The sequence below is a fragment of the Crocodylus siamensis genome, chromosome 4, assembly GCF_052110815.1.
Source record: "Crocodylus siamensis isolate JL-2025a chromosome 4, ASM5211081v1, whole genome shotgun sequence".
In the NCBI taxonomy this organism is placed as follows: Eukaryota; Metazoa; Chordata; order Crocodylia; family Crocodylidae; genus Crocodylus; species Crocodylus siamensis.
This window is the reverse complement of record NC_143398.1, coordinates 64,249,547-64,275,185: the sequence shown is the minus strand read 5'-3', so window position 1 is coordinate 64,275,185 and position 25,639 is coordinate 64,249,547. Positions and strand designations below refer to the sequence as shown.

Sequence of the window (25,639 nt, the reverse complement as noted above, 5' to 3'; positions counted from 1 at the left end):
TTCTGGGTCCAGGCAGCATGGCACAGCTAGAAAGTCTCTCACTAACCCAATGGGACAGCTAGAATCTCACTAGCCCAATTGTAAGTGTTCTGATCAATACTTGTAACTGTGATTGCTGTGTAGGTGCAATCAGTAATAAGGACTGTAACACTGCTATCTTATGAATATATAGTGCAATATATGCCGTATCTAATATATTACATTCTTGAACGTTCAGTTAAAGTAGCTATATAGCTGCTATTGGCTTTTGGATTTAATGAAGAAATTTTAGCTGAATTACAGACATGTTCAATAAGAAATGCAAAACTAGAACTCATGTTCAGGGATGATACCTTTTATTAGACCAGCTGAGAAATTGCAAAAAAAAAAAAAAAAAATCTTTCTTTGCAAGCTTTTGGGCATACATGCTCAGGGAAAATTAAAGATGGTAAAAAGTCCCCATAGGTAGAAAATAAACTTCATTTTGCACAGTGGAAGTCTGTTCCTCTGGGTCCATGACAGTATCTGAGTTGCTTTTTCAAATTTCAGTAACCTCTTTTTTTCTAACAGTGCCCTGCCTCATTCATTACACCCCTGCAACCACTGAGCCCTACAGGCAGTAGTCTCTTCCACTCTGTAGTCAGTGAGGTTCTTAATACACAATGAAGAGAATACAGGCCCATTTTTACATTCTTTTAATGTAATTTTTGTGTTATTTCCTTAGTTTTCAAGGAAGCAAACTAATCCCGCCCCCCATATCCCAACTTGTTCCATCATATAGAGAGCTATATGAGTCATCAGCAAGTTTGGAAATTTTCAGTCAACCTACAGACTGCTGCCACTTGAGCTAACTGAGTAAAAGTACAAGACACAATGCCATGCAGATACTTGCGTTAGTTAGAAATTAGCTAGTTCAGATACCAAACAGACGGCAAACATATAAGCCATATTCTCCACCCAGACTAACTAGTTCTGTGAAGAAACAGAGTATATTAGCTGAGCTACAGCACCACGCTAACAGGGGTACACTGTTTGTGACTCCTGAACTAGATCGCTCAGAAATAGCCGGGCATCTATTGGATGAGACACTTTGCCAATAGGTTTCACAGATATTAGCTGACAGCAGAGGAATGGTGAAATTTAAGGATTTGGGCTCTATCCCAGACTCAAAAGGAAAGAGTTCTGCCTATTCCCTCCTGTTGCAGGGGCACTGAAGTGCCTGCTCCTATAGAAGGACAGGTGTTGTTTGCCGGGGCAACCACAGGGGTCAGCTGGAGTATATAAACAGCCCAGGCTGAAGCCTAGCAGGCGGTTCCTCTCTGGCAGTTGAGGAAGGTAGAGCTCTGTGGAAGCAGGCAGCATTGAGAAGTCTGAGGGCCTGAGCAGCGTATAGGGGCAAGGACACCCAGTAGAGAAATCCCTGGCAGGGATGGAAACGATGAGTAGCCAGAAGGCTTAGGGTTTGAGTTTTAGCCAGGAGGTTTGGTTTTTGTGTTATAGCCAGTTGGCTTATGATGACTTTGTTTGTTATTACACCAGAGGACCAGGTGAGGCTATAAGGGGTTGGAGGAGGCCTCATAGGAGCGCCCCAGCAGCGTGGGGGTTCCTGGTGCCAGAGAGGGAACAAGAGTTTGGATTAAGGGCCAGGTAAGGCTGAGGCCGCCTGAGCTGGATAAGGATCATAGACCTAAGAAGGGGTCTGGGGGCCAGGTACGGCCAAGGCCACCTGAGCCCCAATTGTGAGGACCACCAGAGTGGGCACCGGCAAGGAGCCCAGAGGGTGCTTGCGTTAAGCCCTAGGGAGGGCGTATAGGAATAGAAGCCCCGGAGGGCACACAGGAAGAGAAGCCCAATTGCGAGGCGAAGCCCCAAGGAGGGCGAGTGCAGGAGAAGCCCCAGAGGGGACGCATAAGCAAGGAGCCCAGGGAGAGGCAAGGAGTCTCAGGGAGGGGCACGCAGGCAAGAAGCCCAGAGAGGGCACGACATTTAGGGGGCATTGACCCCAGCCCGGGGGTGCCAGTGAGTGGGCGCCGGCTGCGTGACAAGCCTGGCGGGGGGGCATCAGTGTGGGCACAGAAAGGAAAACCGACTAAATAACATCCGGGATATCTGCAAAGCTTGGGGCATGGTACAGGAGAGGTTGGAGCCACGCATAGCCCATAAGGCTGAGGTGAACCAAGTCACTCCATACAGAATAGGTGCCAGGATAAACAGAGCACCGTGTCCAAGGGGACAAAAGGCAGCCTTCATTATAAAATTAAATAACATCAAAGATGTGGTGGGTGAGATGAGGGTGCTTGATCACCAACTTGGCACGGTAGGGGGCGCCAGGAGAGATCACAGCTGCTCCTAGGTCCCCGTGTCGTGACACCTCCCAAGTTCAGTTGCTTTGCTACAGCCTGTACCTATCCCAGTCCTGCCCCTTCCCCACTCTTTGTTCCTTTTCACATACCCAGTTTCTTTTCCCAGCCAGTCCCAGTCTCTACTCCTCAACCTTCTCATCCCATTCTCAATCTCCTTGGCCAGCTAGTCCTAGGTCTCTGCCAGCCTGACCTCTTTGCCCATCAGTCTCCTTAACCAAGTAGTCTTTGCCCCTTCCTGTTGATCTGCCTTTCTTGTCTACCCTGGAGCCAATCAACACTTGCCCAGACACTTCTGGTTCTCCTGATCATTTGACTCCTTGTGGCACCCCTTTGCCTGCCAATTGCCCCCCAGTCCAGTTTTTGAATCACAGTCCCAGATACCAGAGCTGGCCTTTTTGCCCACCTAATCACAGACTTCTTTGATTCCATATCCCATTCCAGCAAGTCCTAGTATTTCCTAAGTGGCAGCCTCAGTCTTTCCACTGCCTCCCATTAGATTCACTGTCTCCTTGCCCACCAGTCCAAGTTTAACCCTAGATCTTCATCTGATGGCAGCCTTTTTCTCCCTACCACCTGATCCTAGTCTCCTTGCCCAACCCATCTGTAACAGGGCACTGAGGTGCCTGCTACTTGTGAAGCAATAAGTAACCAGCTGTGGGTTGCCAGGGTAACTGGTAGGAGTCAGCTGACCAGAAGGGGCAGGGCCTGGCTCCCATATAACCCCAGGATGAGGCCAAGCAGGTAGTTTCTTGCTGGCAGCCAAAGGAGAAGGAGCTCTGCCAGAGCAAACAGAGGGAAGAAGCCTGACTGCGTGAGCAGGTCCTGATTGCTGTTGTGGGGTGGAGAATTCCCTGGTAGGGATTGAATGTTGTTTAGCCGGATGGCTTAGATTTTATGTTATAGCCCAGGGGCTTTTGTTCCGTGTTTGCTGTTTAGACCGGTGGTTTGGGTGAGGCTATTGGGGGTTGGAGGAGGCCTCATAGGGGACCCCTGGTAGTGTGGGGACCCTGGTGCCTGTGAGGGTGCAGCATTTGGGTGCACTGACCCTGGTGCCTGTGAAGATGCAGCATTTGAGGGGCACCGGCCCTGATGCCTATGAAAGCACAGCATTCTGGGGTGTATGGACCCCAGCCCCAGAAGAGGGGTGTAGAGTTGGAGGCCAGGTAGGGCTGAGGCTGCCTGAGCTGGGTGGGGGTTTGAGACCCTGAGGAGGAGAGTTAGGTGTGCTCAGGTGGCCATAGCCATGCCTGGCCCTAAGTGAGAGAAGCCCCAGAGCCAAGGGGGCCACAAGAGGAGCCCCAGAGAGAGGGTGGTGAGAGGCCCCAAAGAGGGGGCAACACTGATAGTGAGAAGTCCTGGAGCAAGGGCAGTGAGGAGCCCTGGGGGGGAGGGCAGCATTGATGAATGCCCAGTGAGGAGCCCAGTGGCCACAGAGAGCCCAGGAAAGATAAGGGGGCCAGAATATAGTGAGGCCCAGACTAACCGATATGAGTGCCATCTGCAAGGCTTGGGCTGCAATTTAAGGGGAGGAAAGGAGCCACAGATGGCACCCACTGGCATCGGGGCAGAAATGGGTGGCCTCCTGCTTAATTAACACCCTCTAATTAAGCAGTTAACAACAAGGCATGGCAGATGAGAAGGTGGGCAGTTGGTCCATAACAGGTGGGTGGGATCACTAGTGGACAGACCCCAAAGAGGCACACCTGTCACACCATCCCAACCTCTCTGGCTCCCAAAATGCTTGCCAATCAGTTCTAGTCTTTCCTAGGTAGCAGGCCCAGCTTTTTTCCTCATTCTAGTCACAGCCCAAGTTCTTTTCCCTGTTAGGCCAAGTTTCCTCAGTCTCAGCCCCAACTTCTTTCTTCCCTCTAGTCCCAGATTCTTCTTACCCATTTTCCCTGTCTCTTTCTAGTTCTCTTATTCCTCCACAGGTCTAATTCTTATGCCTTCTGCATTTGTGAATCATATGCCTTCCTTCTGCACTAGCAAAAGGTTTTGGAGAATATAGGGGAGAGAGCTTCCCAAATCCAGGTGCTTTTAGTGGAACAGTCCACAGCAACTCGGAGAAGGATTCAAATGACAGTGAAAGAACTAATTGTATATAATTGATGGTACATATTTATAGCATAAAAGAATAAAGGGCATTTTTCTCATCCTTGCACACATCATCTTTTGCAGACTCTAGCAGAATACTGTGGTAATGTAGTTGAAAATTTCTAAATAGTCTCTACCAATCATGACCAAACTGTGTTTGCTCAAACAAATTCAGACAAAGTTGGGCAGATTTTCATGTGGACAGCAAATAAAAGTACCATAAGGAAGTAGCATCATGCTGACTAACTGGAACAAACACCATCAGTACATATGTTTTAAACATTTTTTTTTTTTTTTTATACTCCCAGGATGCATTAGTCAGCATGTAAACTTCTTCCATCTTCAGAGAAGGAGACAACCCCCCACCACCTCTCCCTCTTTCTCTCCCTCTCTGTAGAAAGGTACTATTTTGAAACATAAGTACCCATTTAAAAAACACTGAATAAAGCCATCTTCTAAGGTGAAAGCACTACACAGCAGTTCAGGGAAGGAAATGAAGAAGTGTATTGTATCCACATTAAAAATGCAGAGGCATCTAAGTGAGGAAATCTGAGAATTATAGGAAAGCAGGGCAGGAAGGGATCTCACAAGGTCCTCTAATCCAATGGTTCTCAACTTTTTTTTGTACCAGGACCCATTTGTAAACATCAATGACCACTCCCAACCCAGTGCCCCTTAGCCTCAACCTGCTGCCCCCTTGCCTCTGGGCCTCAGCCCCTCAGTGTGTGGGGCAGCAGGTGGGTGTGTGGGGCAGGGGGAGGGAGGGACATAGGGAGCCCCGGGCACTTCCTTGCAGGCTGCAAGCTGGCAGAGTTCTAAGGGAAAAGCCACACTTTCCCACATTTTTCTCCTTTTAAGAATGGATTCTCCTTTAAGTTTGTTGACTCATTTCTAAAGTCTGTTCACAACCCTTTCATATATTCTTGTGATCCACTTTTAGGTAATGGCCCACAGGTTGAGATACTGATCTAGTCCAGCCCTATGCTCAAATTGGGATCATCCCAGTCAAGTGTCTGTCTAAATATGAAAGTAGCCTTGTTGCAATGTGAGGAGGACAAGAAGATTAACGTAAACATTCTTGCAAAAACAAAATCAGTGGGTTTTAGTGACCAAGATTTTGGAGTTATTGCTCATCCAAAATAAAGTATTTATTCAGAGTCGTTTATTCAGTACTAACTTAGAAGAACATTACCAACTGAAATTACCAATAAAGGTACGTTTTGATCTTGAGTAGATGGGTGGATTGGGAAGAACACCTGTTATTATAATATTGACAGTTGAAAAGTAGCCATTCTTAAAATGCCAAGCCTATTACCTGACCACGGCTGGTTTGATCTAACGTGTCATATGTGGAGATGCATTCCATTAACTTTCCATTCTGCTGACAGCTCAGGTGCACCAGATCTCGGCAGTGAGGGTGACATGTATATTTGCAATCTGAAACATATGCATATATAAAAGATAGGAAAAATATTTAGAGAAGAAATTGCTGTTCATGTTGTATTGAGAGTAACATAAAATGTTCTTATGCAAACACATCTCTCCCAAATTTACAACAGTGTTTAATGTACTCTGCTACAGGCTCTTTTTTAAAATCCCTCCCACGTAGTAGACTACAAAGTGAAATTCCCAAGCCGTCTATATGTAAACTATTTAGAAGGATAGGGGTTTCACAGACTCTTCAGTCTACCTATGAGATGCACTGTGGTCTAGTGGATAGAGGACATGGGAGTGGGAGTTAGGATATCTGGTATCAGTTCCTGTTTCTTTCTCTGATTTGCTATGTGACCCCAGCCAAATTATTTACTTCTTGGTTCAGCTTCTCCATCTGTAAGCTATAGGTAATTATACAGGTTGCTATTATTATGCATACTTTTGCAATAAGCCTACAAGTGCTACATGTGAGGAGGGCAATATTGTCCAAAGAACTAGGGACTTCTATCAGGTTTCGTGTATTCCTTTTTCCTGACATTGCAGCTGGAATGCTGTAAAATTGTGGTCAAAATCACTTAACATTTGAGATTCTCTGGTTCTGTAGACATTTGGATGACTCCAATTTCAGCGCCCCTCATGCATGAATGCTGACAGTGAGGCAAGAAATACTCACAGTCATAGCTAACCTTCAGATAAGGTATAATTTCATCACAAGCCTGCCATCAGGAATAATTCGTATAACTCATTTTCAGGCTATCAAACATCCATTATGATAACATCTAGGAATTTCAATATCAGGAAAAATGTAACCCCCAGCTCCGCTATAACAGGGTTGGCAACCTTTATGAACAGTGGGCCATGGCTTGTAACCCAGCTGAGGTTAACTGACCCCTACTAACATCTGAGGACTCTCTACTTTTTGCTTTCTCTCATATCTCACCCTCCCCAGTTTCCACTTACCATTGCTACAAAATGCCCCAAGCTCCCATGGCCAATAGCCATGCTAAGAGGAAACTTTGGCAGTGTGCATAGGGAGCCAGAAGGGCTAGGGCATTAACATGGGTTGTGCAGGTGAAAGGTGGACTGAGACACAGGAATTCGCTAGGACAAATGGCAGCAGGCAGAAGACCCTTGGCCTTGCGGCCCCCGGTGCCCCATGCCACTGATTCCCCCCAGTCATTGCGGACCAGATCCAGCCCATTGGCCATAGATTGCCAGCACCTGTGCTATAATTTTAAATTACTCACATTGTGTCTCATTTTCTGTGAAAGTACTCTAACCAGTCAAATACTGGGCAAAAAGGCATAGAGCAGCCCTACTGCTTCTGGGTATAATGGACTGCTTGTATGCAACTGGTGTCAAAGAATCACTTGACACATTCTGTACCTACCTAAAGAATTGGGGAGCTAGGTGGGTGTAAGGGGGTGACCTAGATTGCAAAGGTGTAAGTGGGGCACATAGGATTGTTTCTATAATGTACCTAAGTCTACGGACCTAGGGATCTTTCTAGGTCAAAATGGAGGTGCCTAATGAACCTAGATATCTAAGCAGTTTTCCAGTTACTTATTAAGGGTCAATTTGAATGGCTTTTTGTAATTGAACCACCTAAATTCTGCCTAAGACCTGTTTAGGCACCTACAAGAATGAGTCTGGGACAAGATGCTAAGGGATGAGGAGGGAGCAAATCCCTGAGTCTCTGCCATCAGGAAATATATGTAAAACCCACTGGCAAAGTGATTCTCATCTCTTTCTGGTACTGTGAGTCATGCCATTGATTTAAGTGGTAAAGGTCTGTGTGGTGGATAATTGAACTGTTCCAACCCTGTTGATGACCCATGTGGGGATCTAAATTATATCAAATGTTGCTGAACCCTGCTCTAGATGTCCAAGCACTCTGAATAAAACATGTTCTCATTGTCCCAAACTGGGCACCCAAAATAAATGAGTACTTAACCTTACGCTCTCTGTGAATTAGTTTCCCATTTGTAAAATGGGGATAATATTCTCTTGGAGGTTTTCTGACAATAAATGTATTAAGGTTTGTAAACCATCCAAGATCACATACCCATGAGGAAATGAATAATTCTGTATTCAGACCAGGGTTTGAGTGCTGCGAAGTAAAAAAAAAAAAAAAAAAAAAAAAAGTGGGGGGGGCTTTCATACTTGAGGATACAAGGAAATATTGAATAGCTGTTCATTTGGTGAATGCTCTTAATTCTGTGCACTGAATGGGGCAAAGACAAAATAAGAGTCAACAGGGTAATTAAAGACAAGGAAGTCAAATTAAGTTACCATGGGTGTTTCCTGACTTTCAAGTGCTTCATTTTGCAGCATTAATAATGTTCTTTTAACATTGTGTGTGAGGGGAAGAGATTGAGAGAGAGAGAGTATGCATGCCCACACACATGTGCACATGTGACTGTGTGCGTGTATAAGTGCACACATGCGCTATGTTCCCATTATAAACACAAACATTTTGTCAAATTATATTAGGGATCTGTGTGTTAGTTAAATAACATCCAAAGCCAGGATTACTAATGAAATTAGGAAACACTGTTTTTCAGTGCTGTTTTGTTTCTCATTTATAATTCATTTTAATCAGTGTACCTCTAATGTCATTTAGAAGACAGGCCCATCACTTCCTCGATTATTGCAGACATAATTGCAAAAAGTATAAAAAGCTTTTTCTCTGTAAAGCATAAGAAACTTACATTCAGTCTTTTTAAAACTAGCTTAATAAGTAAGACTGGAAAAGAAAGACTGATCTCTTCCATGACTCTGAAAGTCAGAACATTTTAGTCATGCAGTTCTGTATTAAAAATGTGATTTTTTTAAATAACAATGCAATGTAACACAGAGGTACAGGTACGCCAAACTAAAAGGACTATACTTTATTGGATGCTCCTGTACAGAAACTGTTACTACTCCCACTCCCAAATATTTGAAAAATTTGAAAAAAAAAAGATCTATTATCATTAACAAAATTAATATTTTACTAAACTGTCATTGCACCCCTGCTTGGAAAGTTATCAGTCTGGTATTCTACTCTGATGTTTGAAATGCAAGCTGTCCTGGAAGATATCAAAGCTTTAAGTGTATACTGCTAACAAAAACATTCACTGACATTTATAAAAATAAACTGCTTACATTAAAGATATTAAGTCTTTCTTATATCACAGGCATATCATAAGAGTGCTGTACAGCATATGTTACACAGGCAACTTCCTATAATGCCTACATTGCTGTTAATAAATACATACTTTTGCATTTTAAACATATTCTTATAAAAGGTGTGTTGTTAATTAGTAAGGCACAGTCGAACATCATGTTTCTTTGCATGTTATTACACTATTAGATTCAAGCTGCTTTATTCAATTGCCCAAAATCAAAGAAAAAAGCAATATATTAAATTTTTTGTAAAGCTGGTCTAATTCACATCTTGCTTTTGTGGTGTACTGTGAAGAATCCAAAACATTAATTTTATGTGAATACTCCCTACCTGATGTTTGTGTTTTCTTCACTTGAAACTTGATTTTGCTTGATAGCTTGTAAATAGCTGTTCCCATAACCGATTCTCTGTAGTGTTGTGCAGTAAAAGGCAAGCAACTGCACAGATGCTGAGCTGCTCTACCGGATAGAAGAGGCAGAAAGCTGATGCTTGGAGCACAAGCATCTATATTCTGCCGTGGTCTCTTTTCTTATCCTGGTAAACCAGCACATTAATTTCTATGTTGGCCTGAGCAAATTTGACTTGCAAATAAATATGCATAATGTAAGCTGTTAATGTGCAAAGAAACTTAAAGGCAAAGTTTATGTCAGGTACAGAGGTTTGTATCTTTAACTAAAGTCTTTTAGAATAAGTCCTTATTTTAAGGACTGAGAAGAAAAATGCTGTGTGGTTCTACTATTCCATATGTTAGGAAGATAGCCAGTGAAATCTACTTTACTCGATAGACTGTGGTTTGGTTTTCAGCAGCAGAAGAGAGATTACTATTGTAATTGCTGTAAGAGAAGTGTGCTTAGACAGCTTCCTGGAAAACACTTAAAATGACACAAGATGTTTAAGACTGCAATTCAAAATCTATTTTCAGCCCACATATCGTAGAAGGAAAGAGAAACCAACATAATTTCCATTCAGTGATGTTCCGTTTGTGCACGTCTGATTTGCATCTTATTTATCCTGTGCCTTTATATCCATGTCCAGAATTTGACTTTGTACTTAACATTTACTATACTGAGATGTTTTGTCTTAAATTAGTTTTCTTTCTTTCTTTAATTAATTTTGCTTTCACTTTTTAAAAATAATGCTTAGATACCTATATTCTATTATTCTGTCCTTGATTTCACACTAAGCCTGACTTCACCAGTTCATTAAGAGCCACAAGGGAATGAGAAAATAAATAGGTTTCAAATAAGTGAACCTAGAAGTTGTTTGGGCCTTAGTTTTGTTTTTACCTTCGTTATACCACTGCAATTTCCTCTGTTTCAATGGATTAATTCCCAATTAACTGTGGTCTGAGATCAAGATGCTGCCATTTATACCTGTCTTTCCTTCCTAGGTTGTTTGTCAGTGAGGCATAATCATTGTAGGGAACAAGGAAGAGCTGTGATTTATCAAAGGTTGGGGGGTTTTTTGCCAGTGAAAGTCTAGGTGTTTCAAGAAATGTGGCTGCTTCCACCACATATTTATGCTGTCCCCCAAATCTGGAGCTGGTACAGTTTTGATTTAGTCTGTCATGTAACGTACAGCATCCTCCTGCCTGGGGTGAGTTGTGTTCATCCATAACTTCCCCAGAGAACCATTTTGCCAGCCCAAATCTCCCAGATGGTCAGATTAACTGTCTTGCTGGCTGTATCAAAGGCCATGAAGCCTTAGCTGGGGACTGATTTTCCTGTAGAGAGATTCCCTTATAGCGCTCTGATAAGTGTAAAGGGATGGCAAAGCTGACTTCACTGGCTTCCTGTTGAAATTCTCCCAGGAGCCAGCTAGGAAAGTTAATCCAGCTTCACAAAAGGACTATATCAGGTCAGAAGGTCTGGCCATAGATGTCTTTCTTCAAGCAACTAATGCTTTGTTGGAAAGTACAAGGAATATACTGCTCATCTCTCTTTCTATAAATATCCAAATCCATTAAAAGTGTTACTGTTAATAGGCCAATATAACCCATAAGTGGCTAAAATTTTCAGATGTGAATGGTTAAGTTAGGAATCTAACTCATTTTTAAATTGCTACGTAAAAGCAAGCAGCTCATCAGAGATACTAAAATATGATAGGTCTATGGCTATCAAGTGAAATTTTGGGTACTTGAAATCTTTGAAAAATCAGGCCACAGTTATTTAGCTACTTAGGTCAACAGGGATGGGGTGTCACAGCTAAGATGGTTGAGGAAATATGTGAGAAATGGGCTTTTTAGTGATATGTTGTATCGGACCAAGTGTATAGTTGAGAGAGACATTAGACGAGATTTCAGACACAAAGGGTGTGTCTACTCATGATGCTATGTCACCATAGCAGTGTGCTATGGTGACATGGCATCTGCAGGCGTTGACACGTGACCAGCAGCTACTTTGCCATAGCGATGCACCCCCACCCAGTATAGGATGCTGCTACAGCGAAGTAGCTGCTAAATAACCAGGTGCCATTCATACAACACGGTATAGGCTGTTACTACACCATATTTAGTACTTCCAAAAGGAAGTACTAAATCACAGCGCAGTAAATAGCATTGCTATAGCGACACATGTAGATGTGCCCAAAGTGCCTTTTCTTAGGTCTGAGAAAATTAGGATATCCATTCAGCTGCACTTCCCTTGCTTTAAAGGTACTTTTGACAGCTTCTCTTTGCTCTAAATTTGCACTTTGCTCCTCCTCCATCTTTTCAGTGTCTGTTTTCTTTTACATATGGAGATAAACACAAGGCATTGCTTTATCTGGCATTTAGCTTAGGCTTTACCTGCTTCTTTCCCAGACCTGTGGAATGGCACGTTGAGCCCAAAAGCTTGTCTAACATCTCCGACTATACAGTTGGTCCAATAAAAGATATTATGAAAAAAACCTCTTGCTTCTTACCAATGGGTCAACTATTCTACCTTCTTTCCATCCTGCAATGCAGAATGTGGGGAAACTTGGTCTCTTTCCTGTATGGTATACAAGTGAATGTGCTATAGTGCCCTAAACCAGTGGTCTCCAAACTTTTTTGATTGCGCACCCCCATCAGTAAAAAAAATTTTGAGCACGCACCCCCAATATATGTATATTTATATAAATAGAAATAGAAGTTCTAATATTTTCTTCCCGCACCCCAATGGATCATCTTGCACACCCCACTTTGGAGACCACTGCCCTAAACAAACAGAGTACAGAAGGTTTATTCATGATTTCCTTGCAGACAAAAATAAAGAATGAAATATTTACCCTGCTGCATTTCAAAAATGTAATCTATCTTCACTCTGTAGAGGTACTTTAGTAGAGTAAAAAGCACCATGGAAGTTTGTAGCCATATCTGTGTTCAATTTTAAAAAGCTCTTTTCCAACAGGAGGTCTGCTGACTTACAAGAAAATGCACAGAAATTCACAGGCTTCAAATAGGAAAATGAATGATACAAGTGACAGTGAAAAATTGATTTTATATATTGGCAGTCCATATTTATAGCAAAAAAAGACACAGGCATTTTTCTCATCCCTGCTATGTCATCATCCTTTGCTTTGACACTGCCCAAATATAACTTTGATCATTGATGTTCTAATTAGCAAAAACCTCCAGCTCTAATCCCTCCCACTTCCTGTTTTTCAAAGAAGCATTTTGAAATGGTATTTTTTGTCCTATATTAAATATTGAGCTGAAAATCAAACAACCTCAAACAGTTAAAGCACAAGAAAGATAAAATAATATCTGTAAGTAGGGGCCTTGCACATGGAACTCAGAAGGCATCATGTTACATTTTATGTACATGGGAAGACTGGGTATGTTCATTGGTAACCAAATATGAGTGGGAAAGATATCCCATCTTCCCCCATAGCTGAATGGCTAGGGCAGTCACCTGGGAAGTCAGAGGATCTGGTCCCCCATCAGAGGGGTTTTGAACCTGGGTGTTTCTGATTTTTCCAGCAGAGCATAGTAAACACCAAGCTGCAAGTTAGCTATTATTTCCTGTGCTGAACCACTAATAAAGACACTGAAAAAAATTGGATGGAGGGCAGTGTAGGAGGGGACCTTCTGCATCACTGGGAGCCTAGCTAGAACTCTGGGCCCCCTCCCGTCCAGGCCATGAACTCACGCTTTCCCATTGCCATGAAAATCTGTCCTGTTTTTGTTTCCTTGCGTGCATGTGAAGATGGACATTGCTCTTGTTTGAATGCTTTCAGGGGGTTTTCTTGAAACAGAAATAAAGAACCTTTGTAACTTGCTACAGTGGTATCTGAAACCTCTCTGCTGAGCCACCTTTATGTTCTTTACTAAGGCTGCTCTTGAAGATTAAATATGAAATTTTCTAAAGTACCTACAGACTAAGTTTAAAGACACTGGTTCCATAGGCACCTAAATAGGACTTAAGTGCCTACTTCTGAAAGAGCAATTAAAATTGACCGTGTACTAGTATCCCAAAATATATTCTGCACTTTATAGTGTTGGTGCAGAACTAGGCACCCCTATTTCAGACCGCAGTTTCTTGGGTGGCTATATGAGCAGTTTTGTATGTGCTTGGAAGCAATCCAGTTGCAATGCCTAGATGCCTACCTACGACCCATACCAGCATGGGGAGGTGCCAAAATTTAATCTGAGTCCTTGGAGAGACCTGATTTGCTACATGTGCTCAGAGCATGTCTAACTCACTTTAACAGCAATGAATTTAGCCAAAATCTTATAGTACTTGTCATGTGCTTCCACCCATGCTTTTCATAATTTTCTAGTGGTTACAGAACTTACCCAGGAAATGGGAGATCTGAGGTGTGGGCCTTTCTCACCACAAAGGAATTCAAACCCAGATCTGTCACTATCCAAGGCAAACCTTAACCACCAGGCTGGAAACAGGCTAAGTGATTGTTATTTTCCACCTCTCCTGTTAAAACCAGGTTAGTGGGCAGCCAAACATGCAAGAATCCTGGGGCTAGAAAGAGACCAAGCAAAAGGGCATGCTCCTGCCAAGGTGGGGTCCTGGATTCTGGGAGGATTCCGGTGCCCCGCCCCGCAAATGCCAGCTAATCCTGCAGCTGCTCCCAGAAGCAGCTGCAGCCACTCCTGGAAGCAGGGGCAGAGATCGGCTGTCACAGGATCAGCTGCGGGGGACTCCCCTAAGCAGCAAGATTGGCTGCGGGGGGACCCCTCCCCTGGTTGGCGGGATTGGTTGCAGGGGGAGCATGTGCCCCCCGACTAAGGCAGCACCAGTCGCTCATGCAAAAGGGCTTTATTGCAACTGCTAACACTTACACAAAGATGGCTGACAACTTCATGTTGATGTCATTGTTGTCAGCCTTCAGGAAGGAAAATAACCCTTACTACTACAATTTCTGGGCTTGGCACTTGCAAAGTGGTACCAGGCAGATGGAGAATGCTTCTTGGCAATACCTCAGGGCACAGAGAGTAGTATAGTGGTATACGCCCTAAGTCTAGGAATCTAGGGAACGAGTGTGAATCCGGCCCTGATTTGACTAATGAGCCTGCATCCCACTGTCATCTAAGCAATATTAAAGTGAAATTAAAGTCCATTTGCAAAACCTATTTGTTTTTCTTTTAGTACAAAGCTCTTATAATTAGTTTTTGCATATAATAAAACACTATTTTCCATATACTTTTTCACTCCCCACCCACAGGAGAAAAAACAGACATGAGTAGACAAAATCCACTAGCAAATGCAAAACACTAGTGTATCATGTTTATGCTTTGCAGCAGATGGGAAGAGAATAAATAAATCATTAGCTTTCATGAGCACCCGTCAACATATGAAGTCTGCATTAGTAGTGAGCTAGCTACTTATAATACTTAGTGGGAAGAATTTACAGTTCTTACATATTTAATATATTCTCAGTGGGAAATGCATTCTTTTATACGCTAATCTAAAAAGGGGGGGGACACACAACTTAATTGATAGACTTAGAAGATACATCACCACACCTATGTTTTTATGTTCTTCTTCAGGGGATATTTTTTTACTGTATGCCAAGCAAAATAGGGGTGCATACAGACATTTGGGGAGGTTAGATCCATCTAAGACCGCCCAATCTAAAGTAAATTGGGATGAGGGGAACTAGTGGGGGGGGGGCTGGCAAAGAATTGAGGGGGCAGGCTCCAGTGGGGGCATTGGAGGGACTTGGGAGGAGGCAGGTCGGCAGGAGGATTGGGTGGCAAGCAGGCTTTGTAAGGGAGATCGGGAGTTCGTGGTGGGGTTGGGGAGGCAGGCAGGATCCGCAGGGGGATTGGTGGGATCCAGGAGGCTCGCAGGGTCCATGAGGGGATGGGGGGCTCTCTCCCCCACCCTTTAGGACCAGAGGCTATTTTTAGCCTCCCAACCCTCCCTGCCCCCAGGTGAACAACATCCCCATAGTGAACCAACCCCCGCCCCCGTCTCACCCACCCATTCTTCACCCTACCTTACTTGCTCAACTTCCAGCACTGGCAAATGCCAGTAAAATTCACACCCAGGATGGGGGGTGTTTATCAGGCTTGGGGAAGTGCTGGCTGATCCATAAGCAGGGGTTGTCCATCGGGGGGTGGAGGAGAGGCTGGGGGGGGGGTGTTAAAAATAAATAGCTCTGTACCAGGAAGTGGGTAGAAAAAATGCCGCCCTGGGGCTGGGGCCAGCAACTGGGCTTTCCCAGCCCTGGGGCTGCACTGGGAACTGTACAGAAGTTCAGGACAGTTAAATCAGTCTAAAAATGGCCACCCTGATTCAAGTTAGTTGTACCTCAGAGGTAGGGTTCACACGTAGTTTGACCTAAGTAGGGATCTAATTGTAAGGTCCACACCAGTCAAATTAAGTTAGACTGGGTAGCCATTTTTCACTTGATCTAACCTCCCTCTTGCCTCCCCAAATGCCTATATGCATCCTATATGAGCACAAGCCTGTGGTACATACCTTGATGACAGAGGACCATAGTGAAATGTTTAAGAAACTGTACTGTGATATATGTTGTTTATCTTGTTCAGCAATACCAAGCTGGAGATGCTACATAACAGCTACTGCCATTGACAGATATATTTCTCCTTTTGCCAAAGTGAGAGGAGCCTGTAATTCTGCAATAGGAAGCTGTAACCTTTATTCTTTTTGTTGAAAGTTGGTAAATCTGAAACAGAGCTGTCAAAAAAAACAACTTCCCCTCTCCACTCCCCACAAAAAACCACCAAGCAAATCAAGCTAATATATCACTTTGAGTAACAAGTTCCAGTAATCTGAACCTCCATAACATAAGTAACATCTCCCTCTAATGTCCATTTGAACAACACTGTAATAATTATTAAACAGCTCTAAACATTGTTGCAAGATATTGGAGCACAAGAAACTACAAATACATCCAGCTATCAATCTTAAAACTCTTGGACAATATATAATTTTGTCGACATTTTAAAAATGAACAGATTTACTTAAAAGCAAATTGTTATAAGCTAAATTTACAAAATCTTGAAACCAAAAACAACTTGCCAAAACCTCAGTCCTGAATACTAATTAAGCAAGGCCCAGATTCAGCAAAATATATAAGAATAACTTTTACAATCTGGTTTGCCTTCCACAAATTTTAGTATTCACAAGCTTTAGACTAATTGTCCATTTGTGCTAGTAATATACAGTGGCATATATTTGTGCAGTAAGGGAATACAAAATTTGGTGGAAAATGGCTGAAACAAATATGTTTAGAAATTAGAAAATGGTCTCTGATTGTTTTATTTTTGGAACTACAAATAAGTTATTTTTGTACCTTTTTTCAATACTATAAACTCTAATAAAATAGAAAAAACTTATATACCTTCTATAAGCAAAACTTTCAACTGCCAGCTGTGTGTTCAAATGAGTACTAGAAATTCAAAAAACATATATATTAGTGCCCTCTAGTGCTTAACACACAAAATAGCCCTCATATAGTTAACTCCACGTTCATACTCTTTCAGACAGTTTAAAACAAAGCTATCCAACAATTAATAAATTGAACTGAAGGGAATAACTTAGTTGCAGTCATCTGCAATGTCCAGGAAAATTTAATTAATTCCCAGTGAAGTCTAGGGACTAGAAGTCTATGGAAATCTATGGTATCAGGGACATTTTCAGTTCATTGAGTGGATTGTGGTACAGTGTTCATCAGAACTTAGAAAACATGAACAGCGCGTGCCCCCGGCAGCTGGAGTGGCATGGCTGAGCTGCCGGTGGTGGGAGCCCAGTGGCAGGGAGCGTGGAGCTCCCATAGATGCTGCTGGCACTGTCGGGGGTGGCGGCCAGGGGCAATCAGGGACTGCCCACAGACACTGCTGCCGGCGTCTTTTTGCAGGAGGCGCACCGCCACGCATAGGGGACACACGTGCACCCCCTACGTGTCACCCCTGCTAGAAAAGAATTCTGATTTATTCATCCCAGGCAGAACATTCAGAAAGGAGGTAGGGAAATATTATTCCTACTGGAGGATGAATATGCTTTAAGGTGATAGACTTAGATGCTAAGTCAGAACTTACATCCTAAGAGGAGCAGAATCAACTGGAAGACTATTCTTTATAAAGGCTAAATTCTTGAGCTTCTTGTTAAATAAAAAGTGGATCCTTTTTCCCTTTAGGTTCAAATGTAGTTGGGAGAAAGAATGGGGTCCAGTGAGAGGAGGTAAAGTACTACAAGATCAACCTAGGGAAGTGAATGAGCATACAAAATAGATCATGAAACCAGTAGTGTATATCCCATTAGGGATCACTGGGTTTACACACTAGACTATTCATTGAGACACTTGTTTCCTTTAGAATATTTCACACTGAAGGTGTGCCACTAAGTTGGCCAAAGACCAGCATGTGCTTTGGAGAGTTGGATGTGGCAGAAGCAACAGAAGGGGAGAAATAACAGACAGATGTCCAGATGTAAAACTGGAAACAAAATAGAAATCTTGCAAAATAGGGAACAAATATTCTGAGAAATAAAAGGCCTCTAGACATGTTGGTTACAATAATCATTGTTGATGCTGATACCCTGCCATGTGCTGAGGATAATAATAATTTTTGTAACTTTGGCCCAGGTCAGTAACTAGGCCCAAAAGATACAATTCAGTCTCTGACCATTCTTATGTACATGTATTATTGTAAAAGAATAAGCAAAAAGAACAAGCAACTCTAATATTTGTGAAGGGGGGAGAAAAATGTGTCCAGTGGGATACCACCAGGATTGGTATTAATTCTAGTCTCATTAAATAATCTAAGGACATAAGAGCATAGTATAACATTTATTGAAAGGAGTACTAGTGAACTTTACAGAGGATATCAAGCTGATAGGATTTGTGAATACTAATCAACCAAACAAATGATAAAGTAATCCTAAAAGATGGGAAATATGAACACACAAATTTTCAACAAGAAAATATAAGGTTTCATAAGCTAGACAAAAAAATAACTGACTACATGGATATTTGATGTAAATAGAAATAAATAAGATCTGTAAGATAAGAGGATTGTACTGAAAGAGGATTATATTTTCCTTATCTTCAATGACATTTTGAGAGTTATAATGCAGGTTTTAATTCAAAGAACTTACACCACGGCATGAGGAAACAACAGAGAAAACATGCTTTGAGAGATTTATAAAACAGTTGGAGAGTGTTTTCAAAATGGAAATCAGACACCTGCAGAATATACTTAACTCCAGTCAAAGAATCTTAAAACTGTTTATTGCCACTAACAAACTCAGTGTGCTTAGCTGAACATTAAAATGCAGAAGTTACTCAAAGACCATTAAAACCACTTACATCAGTAGGGCTGTATTTTCCAAACCAGTCAAATAAATGTATCTGAAAAAATGACATGAAGCTACTGCAAGTGGAAAACCCATATGTACAAAGCTGAGCCCAGGGCTGACCCCTCACAAGCCTGCTGCCAGCTCAGGGCTGCTCCGTCCCAGCTCTAATTGCTCTAATTGTCCCAGGCGCATGTGTAAATACTGTGCATAGGAGCAGTTAACTCCAGCATAAACTGTTCTGAAATGTATTCAGTCAATTTAGTTGCACATGTAGATGCATCCACTGAGTAGTATCGGACTTCTGCATAGTGTCTGACTTCATGAGTAGTCCAGCTCAAGTCAATGGACTTATTTGGGGACTGAAGTGTTTCTTGCTATAATGAAGGGAATCTGGCCTAGATTTAAGTAGGCTAAAGCTCTAGCTCACAAATAACTCCAAAGTAAATGTAAAAGTCAAAGTGACTACACTTACTGTACTAACACTATAATGTTTTAATAGCAGTTTATTACAAACATTGTTGATCAGTGAACTATATTTTGTATGAGTAGTTAAAAACAGCCTTTCCTTCTATCTGATCAATTTGTGCAGAAGTTTAAACCTTTGTAAATGTTTTACTTTACAACATAGCGATTTTAAAAGATGTCGCTATCCCAACATGTCTATGTCTTTAGCACTGATTTGCTTGATCAACCTCCAAGGGTCAGAAACAAAATAATTGAAGTCAACAAACATCTTCTATGAGTGAGCTCTAGGTCACACTCCAAAACAGTAACCTTAGGCCAAAAAGGTCATACAAATATTCCTATTAAAGCTAAAATGCCAATGACTGATGAATGACTCTGAGAAAGAGCTAATTCATGGATCCACTAACAACTTCTCACTTCCTGCCCGCTGAAATCTTTTTCAAATGCATACAACATAATAGTCAGGGCTGTCCCTAGGGGGCGCAAATCAAGGCGACCACCCTGGGCCCCATGGACGGTGCCATACAGGCCCTGCCATGGCCACCATGCGCTGCCGCTGCTGAGTGTCACTGGCTCTGCTGCTGCTGCCGAGCACTGCCAGCTCTGGCCGCATGCCACTCCCCCCGTGCTCCACTGGCTCCGGCCGCTCGTCACCCCTCCCTCCCCTGCTCCCCTGTTTCTGGCTGCTTGCTCGCTCCCCACCATCCCCAGGTCCTGCACAGGCGCTGCACATCCCTAGGGACGACTCTGATAATAGTAAGTAGTTGTAAACTTTAAGCATTCCATTTAGCTGAAAGCTTAAATAAAGTTCTGGCTCTTCCAGACAATGTACTACAGTGGGGGTTGCAAACTTGTGCCATTGTGGGCTGCAGCTTGCAATGCAGCTCCTGTCACAGGCCACATCCCTGTTCTCTCGACAATCAACAGATGCTATGAAGGGTATCATTAGAAAAAGGCAGGTGCTAGGACCTTGGCAATGCCTTCCCTGCTGCAGCAGAAAAATAAAGTGAATATGGCAGGCAATAGAGGCCTCGGGATGTTTTCTGTGCCATTGAGGCTGGAGCATATTGCTGATTCGCTGAACTGCTGCAAGCTGAAAGCAGTCTATTCATGGGCTGGATCCAGCCCATGAGATGTAGGTTGCCACCTCCTGCAATACAGCATAGACATATCCAAGCTAGCTTTAAAATATGCTATCATGATTATCAGAAGCAGTAGGACCATATTAAAATGGAACCCCTTGCTGGTTAACTTACCCTCGTTAGTCAACCCATGTGTATGTGGGTACCTGATCATTGGGACTGGAAAGCAAAAACAGGGAATATGAAGCATTTAGGCTGAAGTGCATATTTCTTTGAGAGCATTTTTAACTAACATGGGTAGCTCTACATGGCACCAAATTTCTTACTTGTGTTAGTACAATTTGGTTAAAAAGTGAGCTATGCAAAACTTACCAATCTTAGTTGATCCTGGATCTTAAGAACTTTCTATAATGTTTTCAGTGAAAATTCTGAGATCTAGGGAAACAGAAGCCTAGCAGTGTCTTAGGTTCAAGAGTGCCACAAAAAGATTCAGTGCTCCTCTGTGGAGCTAGCCTGCTAACTCATACTGGGCAGATCTATATGTGCAATTAGCATGGAACAACAACTCTGACGCATATCATGCTGGAGTTCATTGTTCCTGGGCATGTCGTTTGAACATGTACCCAGGACCACAGCACGTTGAGCCAAGATGGAGCAGCCCCAGCTGGCAGGGGACCCAAGGAGTCAGCCTTCTAGCCCAGGGCTGCTCCAACCCAACTCAACGTGCTGTGGAGGGGCTGGCTGGGGCACAGCAGTGCTCCAGTGTGGGGCTAGCAAGCAGGCATCACCTGCACTGAAGCACCCTCGTGCCCCAGCCAACCATGCATTACTGTGCACTAAAGAACTCCTCCATAGGATATATACTTACAAGTACTAACCTGTGGCAGAGTTAATTAGTTCCCTGTGGCCTAATAGAAGCATACGTCCAGACATTGAGACTTTACTGCGGACCTAATTAGGCTGCTCCACGGTAAATGTCTCATGTAAATGCGCCCACTGGTAGCCAGACCAGGTAGAATCTATTAGTACTAAAATAGGAGATAGAAATAGCAGAGGGAAAGAGGCAGGGATGAGTGGTTCTTCAGGGAAAATTCTGAAGCAGCCAAACCCACGGAAACAAATATGAGGCAATTTATTTCTTATTGCTTGCACAAGGGGCAGGCAATTATTTTAAGTGGAGGGCTGCTTACCGAGTTTTGGCAAGCTGTTGAGTGCTGCATGGGTAGCCCCACCCCTTGAAATGTGCCCCACCTCCAGGTCACCATCTTGGGACTGGAAGTCCCATCCTCTAGCCCCCGACCTTTGCCACCAGAAGTCCCTCCCCTTGTCCCTGGAAATACTCCTTTCAGCAAGGGGTTTTGCCATCTTGGAACCAGAAAAATACCAAATTACAGGAAACCCTCAGTATTTGTGGGTTCAGCATTTGTAGTTCCAAATATTTGTGAATGCTAAACCAACTTCTTAAATATACTTAAAGGAGCTCCTTTGGAGCTCCCCACCACCACCACCATGCTCCCGCAGTCACCAGAGCAGCCATGAACGCAGACGGCATTCATGAATGCAGTGCCTTATTCGTGGATTTCGCCATTCGTGAGGGATACAAGAATGTATCCCCTCGCAAATGGCAAGGGTCGCCTGTATATTCTAAAAATCAAACATCTACAACTTTCATTAATTTGATTTCAAAAAGTATCTTTTTCCTGATTTACCTGCATTTGTGTAGTGTACATGGAGGTGATTGCACAATAGCTTAAAATTAAGTCTTACTTCTTGGATACTGTGTGGGGTGGGGAGCATGGGGGTGGATATAGGTTTGTGGGTGGGGTTTTGTGGGGGGATGGATAGGTGTGTGGGGTGTGGGTGTGGGATGATGGAACATGTGGGTGTGGATATGTGGGGTGTGGTTGGGTATGGAGTTTGTGGGGGAGGCTGTGTGTGGGGGGAGGGACGGTGGGGTCTGCATGTATGGAAGTGCAAGGGGGGGTGTGGGTGCATGTGTACGGTGGGATGTGCATGTGGACTCACCCTATGAACACACACACTCTGTGCCTCCCTCACTACACACACACACACACACAAACGCACACACCCATCCTACTCCTGGCCCCAGGGCCCTGTGCTCCCATGATCTGGTGATGCAGCCCGGGCCATGTGTTGCTGGAGCAGGTGGAGGTTTCTGGTTGCGGGGAGCAGGTGGAGGTTTCTGGTAGGAGGGGGCTAGAGGTGGGGTGGGGCTGGACCAACCTTGCTCCTGGGTCCTGCTGGCTTCCCCTGGATCCTACTGTCCCTGGTTACTGTCATCTTTGACAGATAGCCAGGAGCAGATTAATATTAATTTTCTAAACTTTTTAAGTACCCCACAGGCCAGACAGAATGGCTTGATGGGCCATATCCAGCCCGCAGGTCATATTTGCCCGCCCCTGGCTTACACCAAGGAAGTACTGGAATATGGAGTAAATAGGGTTTGGACTAGGCCCAAGTAGGAGTGTACTGTGTTAGAAGTAGAATGGCAAAATGCCACAGATGGCAAACCAAAACAAAATGACACAAAACAAAACAAAAACCTTGTTTGGGGGTCACCAAAGGAAAAACAAAATAGTGTAGAAACCATGGAGTGAGAGTGAAAGGAAGGAGCCACAAGTGAAATCCTTGCCCTGTTGAACTCATGGACAAAATTCCCATGGACTTCAATGGAGCCAATGTTTCATGCCTTTTGTCTAACAGGAATTCTATTCCAGCTAATATTACCCTTAATAAAGCCCAAACAGAATTATTAATTATATCCATTCCATTGTAATTATTAATTATATCCATTGTGGCAGGAACAGAAAATATTAATCAAGTTTTTTCAACCTCCAGTTTATTAAAATGTTCTTGTAGGGTTGGATTCTACAAAAATGGATCAGGGAACACTACTTAATAGAGCCTTGTAAACCTTATGTTGATTTCAATATTTATATATTTTCTGTATTACATTATAGGGAGTGTTACAACATTCTCCAAAATCTCTTCATTGCTGTCTTTTCATAAATACCAGAAGTTTTCTAATCATCAGCACACAGGAATGAACAGGAAATTGTACTCAGATGCCATATATAAAGTAACACAAATACATATAAAAATGAATGTAGAAAGCTCAAACATATTCAAACAAAATAATTAAAACTTTGGAGGGAGAAAGGGGAGGCAAAATCTATTGAAAAAATATTTTTAAATGTCTATGCCTTAAAATCCTCTTCATTCCTTTTTCACAAACCATAGGAAAATTTACACTTTGGGAGCACTAGAAAAAGAAAGCTGCAGACTCATTTAACACAGAAATAAACTAGTTATTAAAGTTTTCTGGAATTCTTATTGTCACCCTTTTAGTTGATTATGGGATTAAACCAGAGCAATAGTATTATTTAATGGCAAAAAATGGTAGGATGTGCAAAGTTTAACCTTGTCTTACAATAAAACTTTTACATGCTCAAAATGCTATAGTCTCCTTTAATTGTAAGGAAAATCTGAGCATGAAACTAAGCATGAAATCCTCAGTTACGTAAATGGGAGCTTTGTAATTGACTATAATGGGACCAGGATTTCACCCTGGACTTTTAATAGGTGTGGATGCTTTCACACAGCAGGAACTCACTATGTCACTTAGCCATGTTGCACAATACTGTTTCTGTAGTAAATTTAAGGTGATCCAACTTGTTCTTCCTGTTTTACATTCACAAACACAATATTGTTCAACTCCATGGGTAAGTAGGGTGGCAGAACAGTTAAAGGCTCTCACTAAGGTTCTAAAGCCACAAGTTCAAATCCCACTTTAAACTTGTACCAAAAGTTGCCTCCCAACTAGACATAGGCACTTAGCTATGTAGGCTGGGGATTCAAAAGTGGCTGGATGTGCTAATCACATCACTCCTTTGTGTGTTGCTGGCTACAAGAAACTGATGCTCCGTAACCATACTAACCTGATGGGCTGCTAGTTACAGGTGGACCTTTGACTTTGATTGTTCAGCTACAAGATTGTACAAAGATATCCCATAAAAGTTTAATGAGAAAGCTGGAAGACCCTCACAACTGGGATTTATTATTTACAGTCTGTCAAAATACTAGGACTAGGACACAAGCCAAAACTATTGGGTAGTACGTTTAAAACTAATAAGATGAAGTTCTTTTTCAGACAGCATGTAATTAACTTGTGAAACTCATTGCCACAAGATGTTAGGGAGGCTGGTAGCTTAACTTAGTTCAAAAGGGGATTGGACAAATTCTTAGAGAAAAGATCCATCAGTCCACAAATTATTAGAGAAAAGTTCCATAGAGAAAAGGTCAATTTGCCAGAACATGGCAAAGAGGGGTACAGTCTCTGACTCAGAACTTCTTAAACCTCTGATTTCTGGAAACTGCAATGGGAGAGGAGCATGGAGTAGAAGATTTTGGGCATACCCTGTTCACCCTCTGCCCCAGCATCCATATTCTGCCACTGTGTAAGACAAGATATTGGGGACCAGATGGACTGTAGTTGGACCCAATAAATGGCAGTTCCTACATTCTTAACTGACCATTGTACCATTTTAAGTTAACCTGGTGTTTACCAGAAGCAAGGTTGCCTTGCAGAATAAAGACCTCTACCATTTACAGAACAGGTGCAACAGCTTAAATGGAAAAAGTGTTTGTTTTCTAAATTGTCCTGCTAATGTGACTCAATCCTAACCTTAAGGACCAACTACTGTGGGTGATGGCATTTGATGGTTTTTAAGAAAGAAGGTTTCCATCACCATCATGTAGGGCACTTGAGAAATGCAGTTACTTTTCCACATGGAACTGGCTTAAGTAAACTATCTGATTTGACCAAAATCAATTAAGAGTCTTTAGATGCAATCACTTTGAGTCATTGCTGATGTGAGCTTGATTCCAAGCGGTAACCTGGATGATAAAACCTGCATATCTGCCAAACACAGTTCCCCTCCTAACTGGATTACCATTTTGTATAACCATCTAGTGACATCTATGTAACGAATTAAGGACTTCATCAGGTTCTCTCTCCATCAAGCCTTCTGATATGTTAGTACTATATGAAGAGATGCTAAAACTAAAAATAACTTACTGATAGATCTTTGAGCCAGAAGTCTCTCAGATCCCATATGTACATGATAGTGTAGAAAAAGTGAATTATTCCCAGCCTTATAAAGAGGAAAAGTAAATATCATAGTCATGAAAGCTAATACATCTTTGATGCAATCTCTATTCTGAACAATTTCAAACAACATAGTAAATGAGTTTCCAAATATTTTTTACAGATGTCTCCGTTTGCATCCT

At 42.6% G+C, this 25,639-nt stretch overlaps 1 protein-coding gene across 1 annotated transcript in view; it reads right to left on the bottom strand.

Moving 5' to 3' along the window:
• RASSF3 (Ras association domain family member 3) overlaps positions 1–25,639 on the bottom strand; it is a 151,325-nt gene that overhangs the window by 125,379 nt on the left and 307 nt on the right. The window contains exon 2 of the mRNA XM_090042440.1: positions 5,752–5,873. Within this exon, the coding sequence (XP_089898566.1) occupies positions 5,752–5,873 (122 nt within the window). The remainder of the gene's footprint in view (positions 1–5,751; positions 5,874–25,639) is intronic.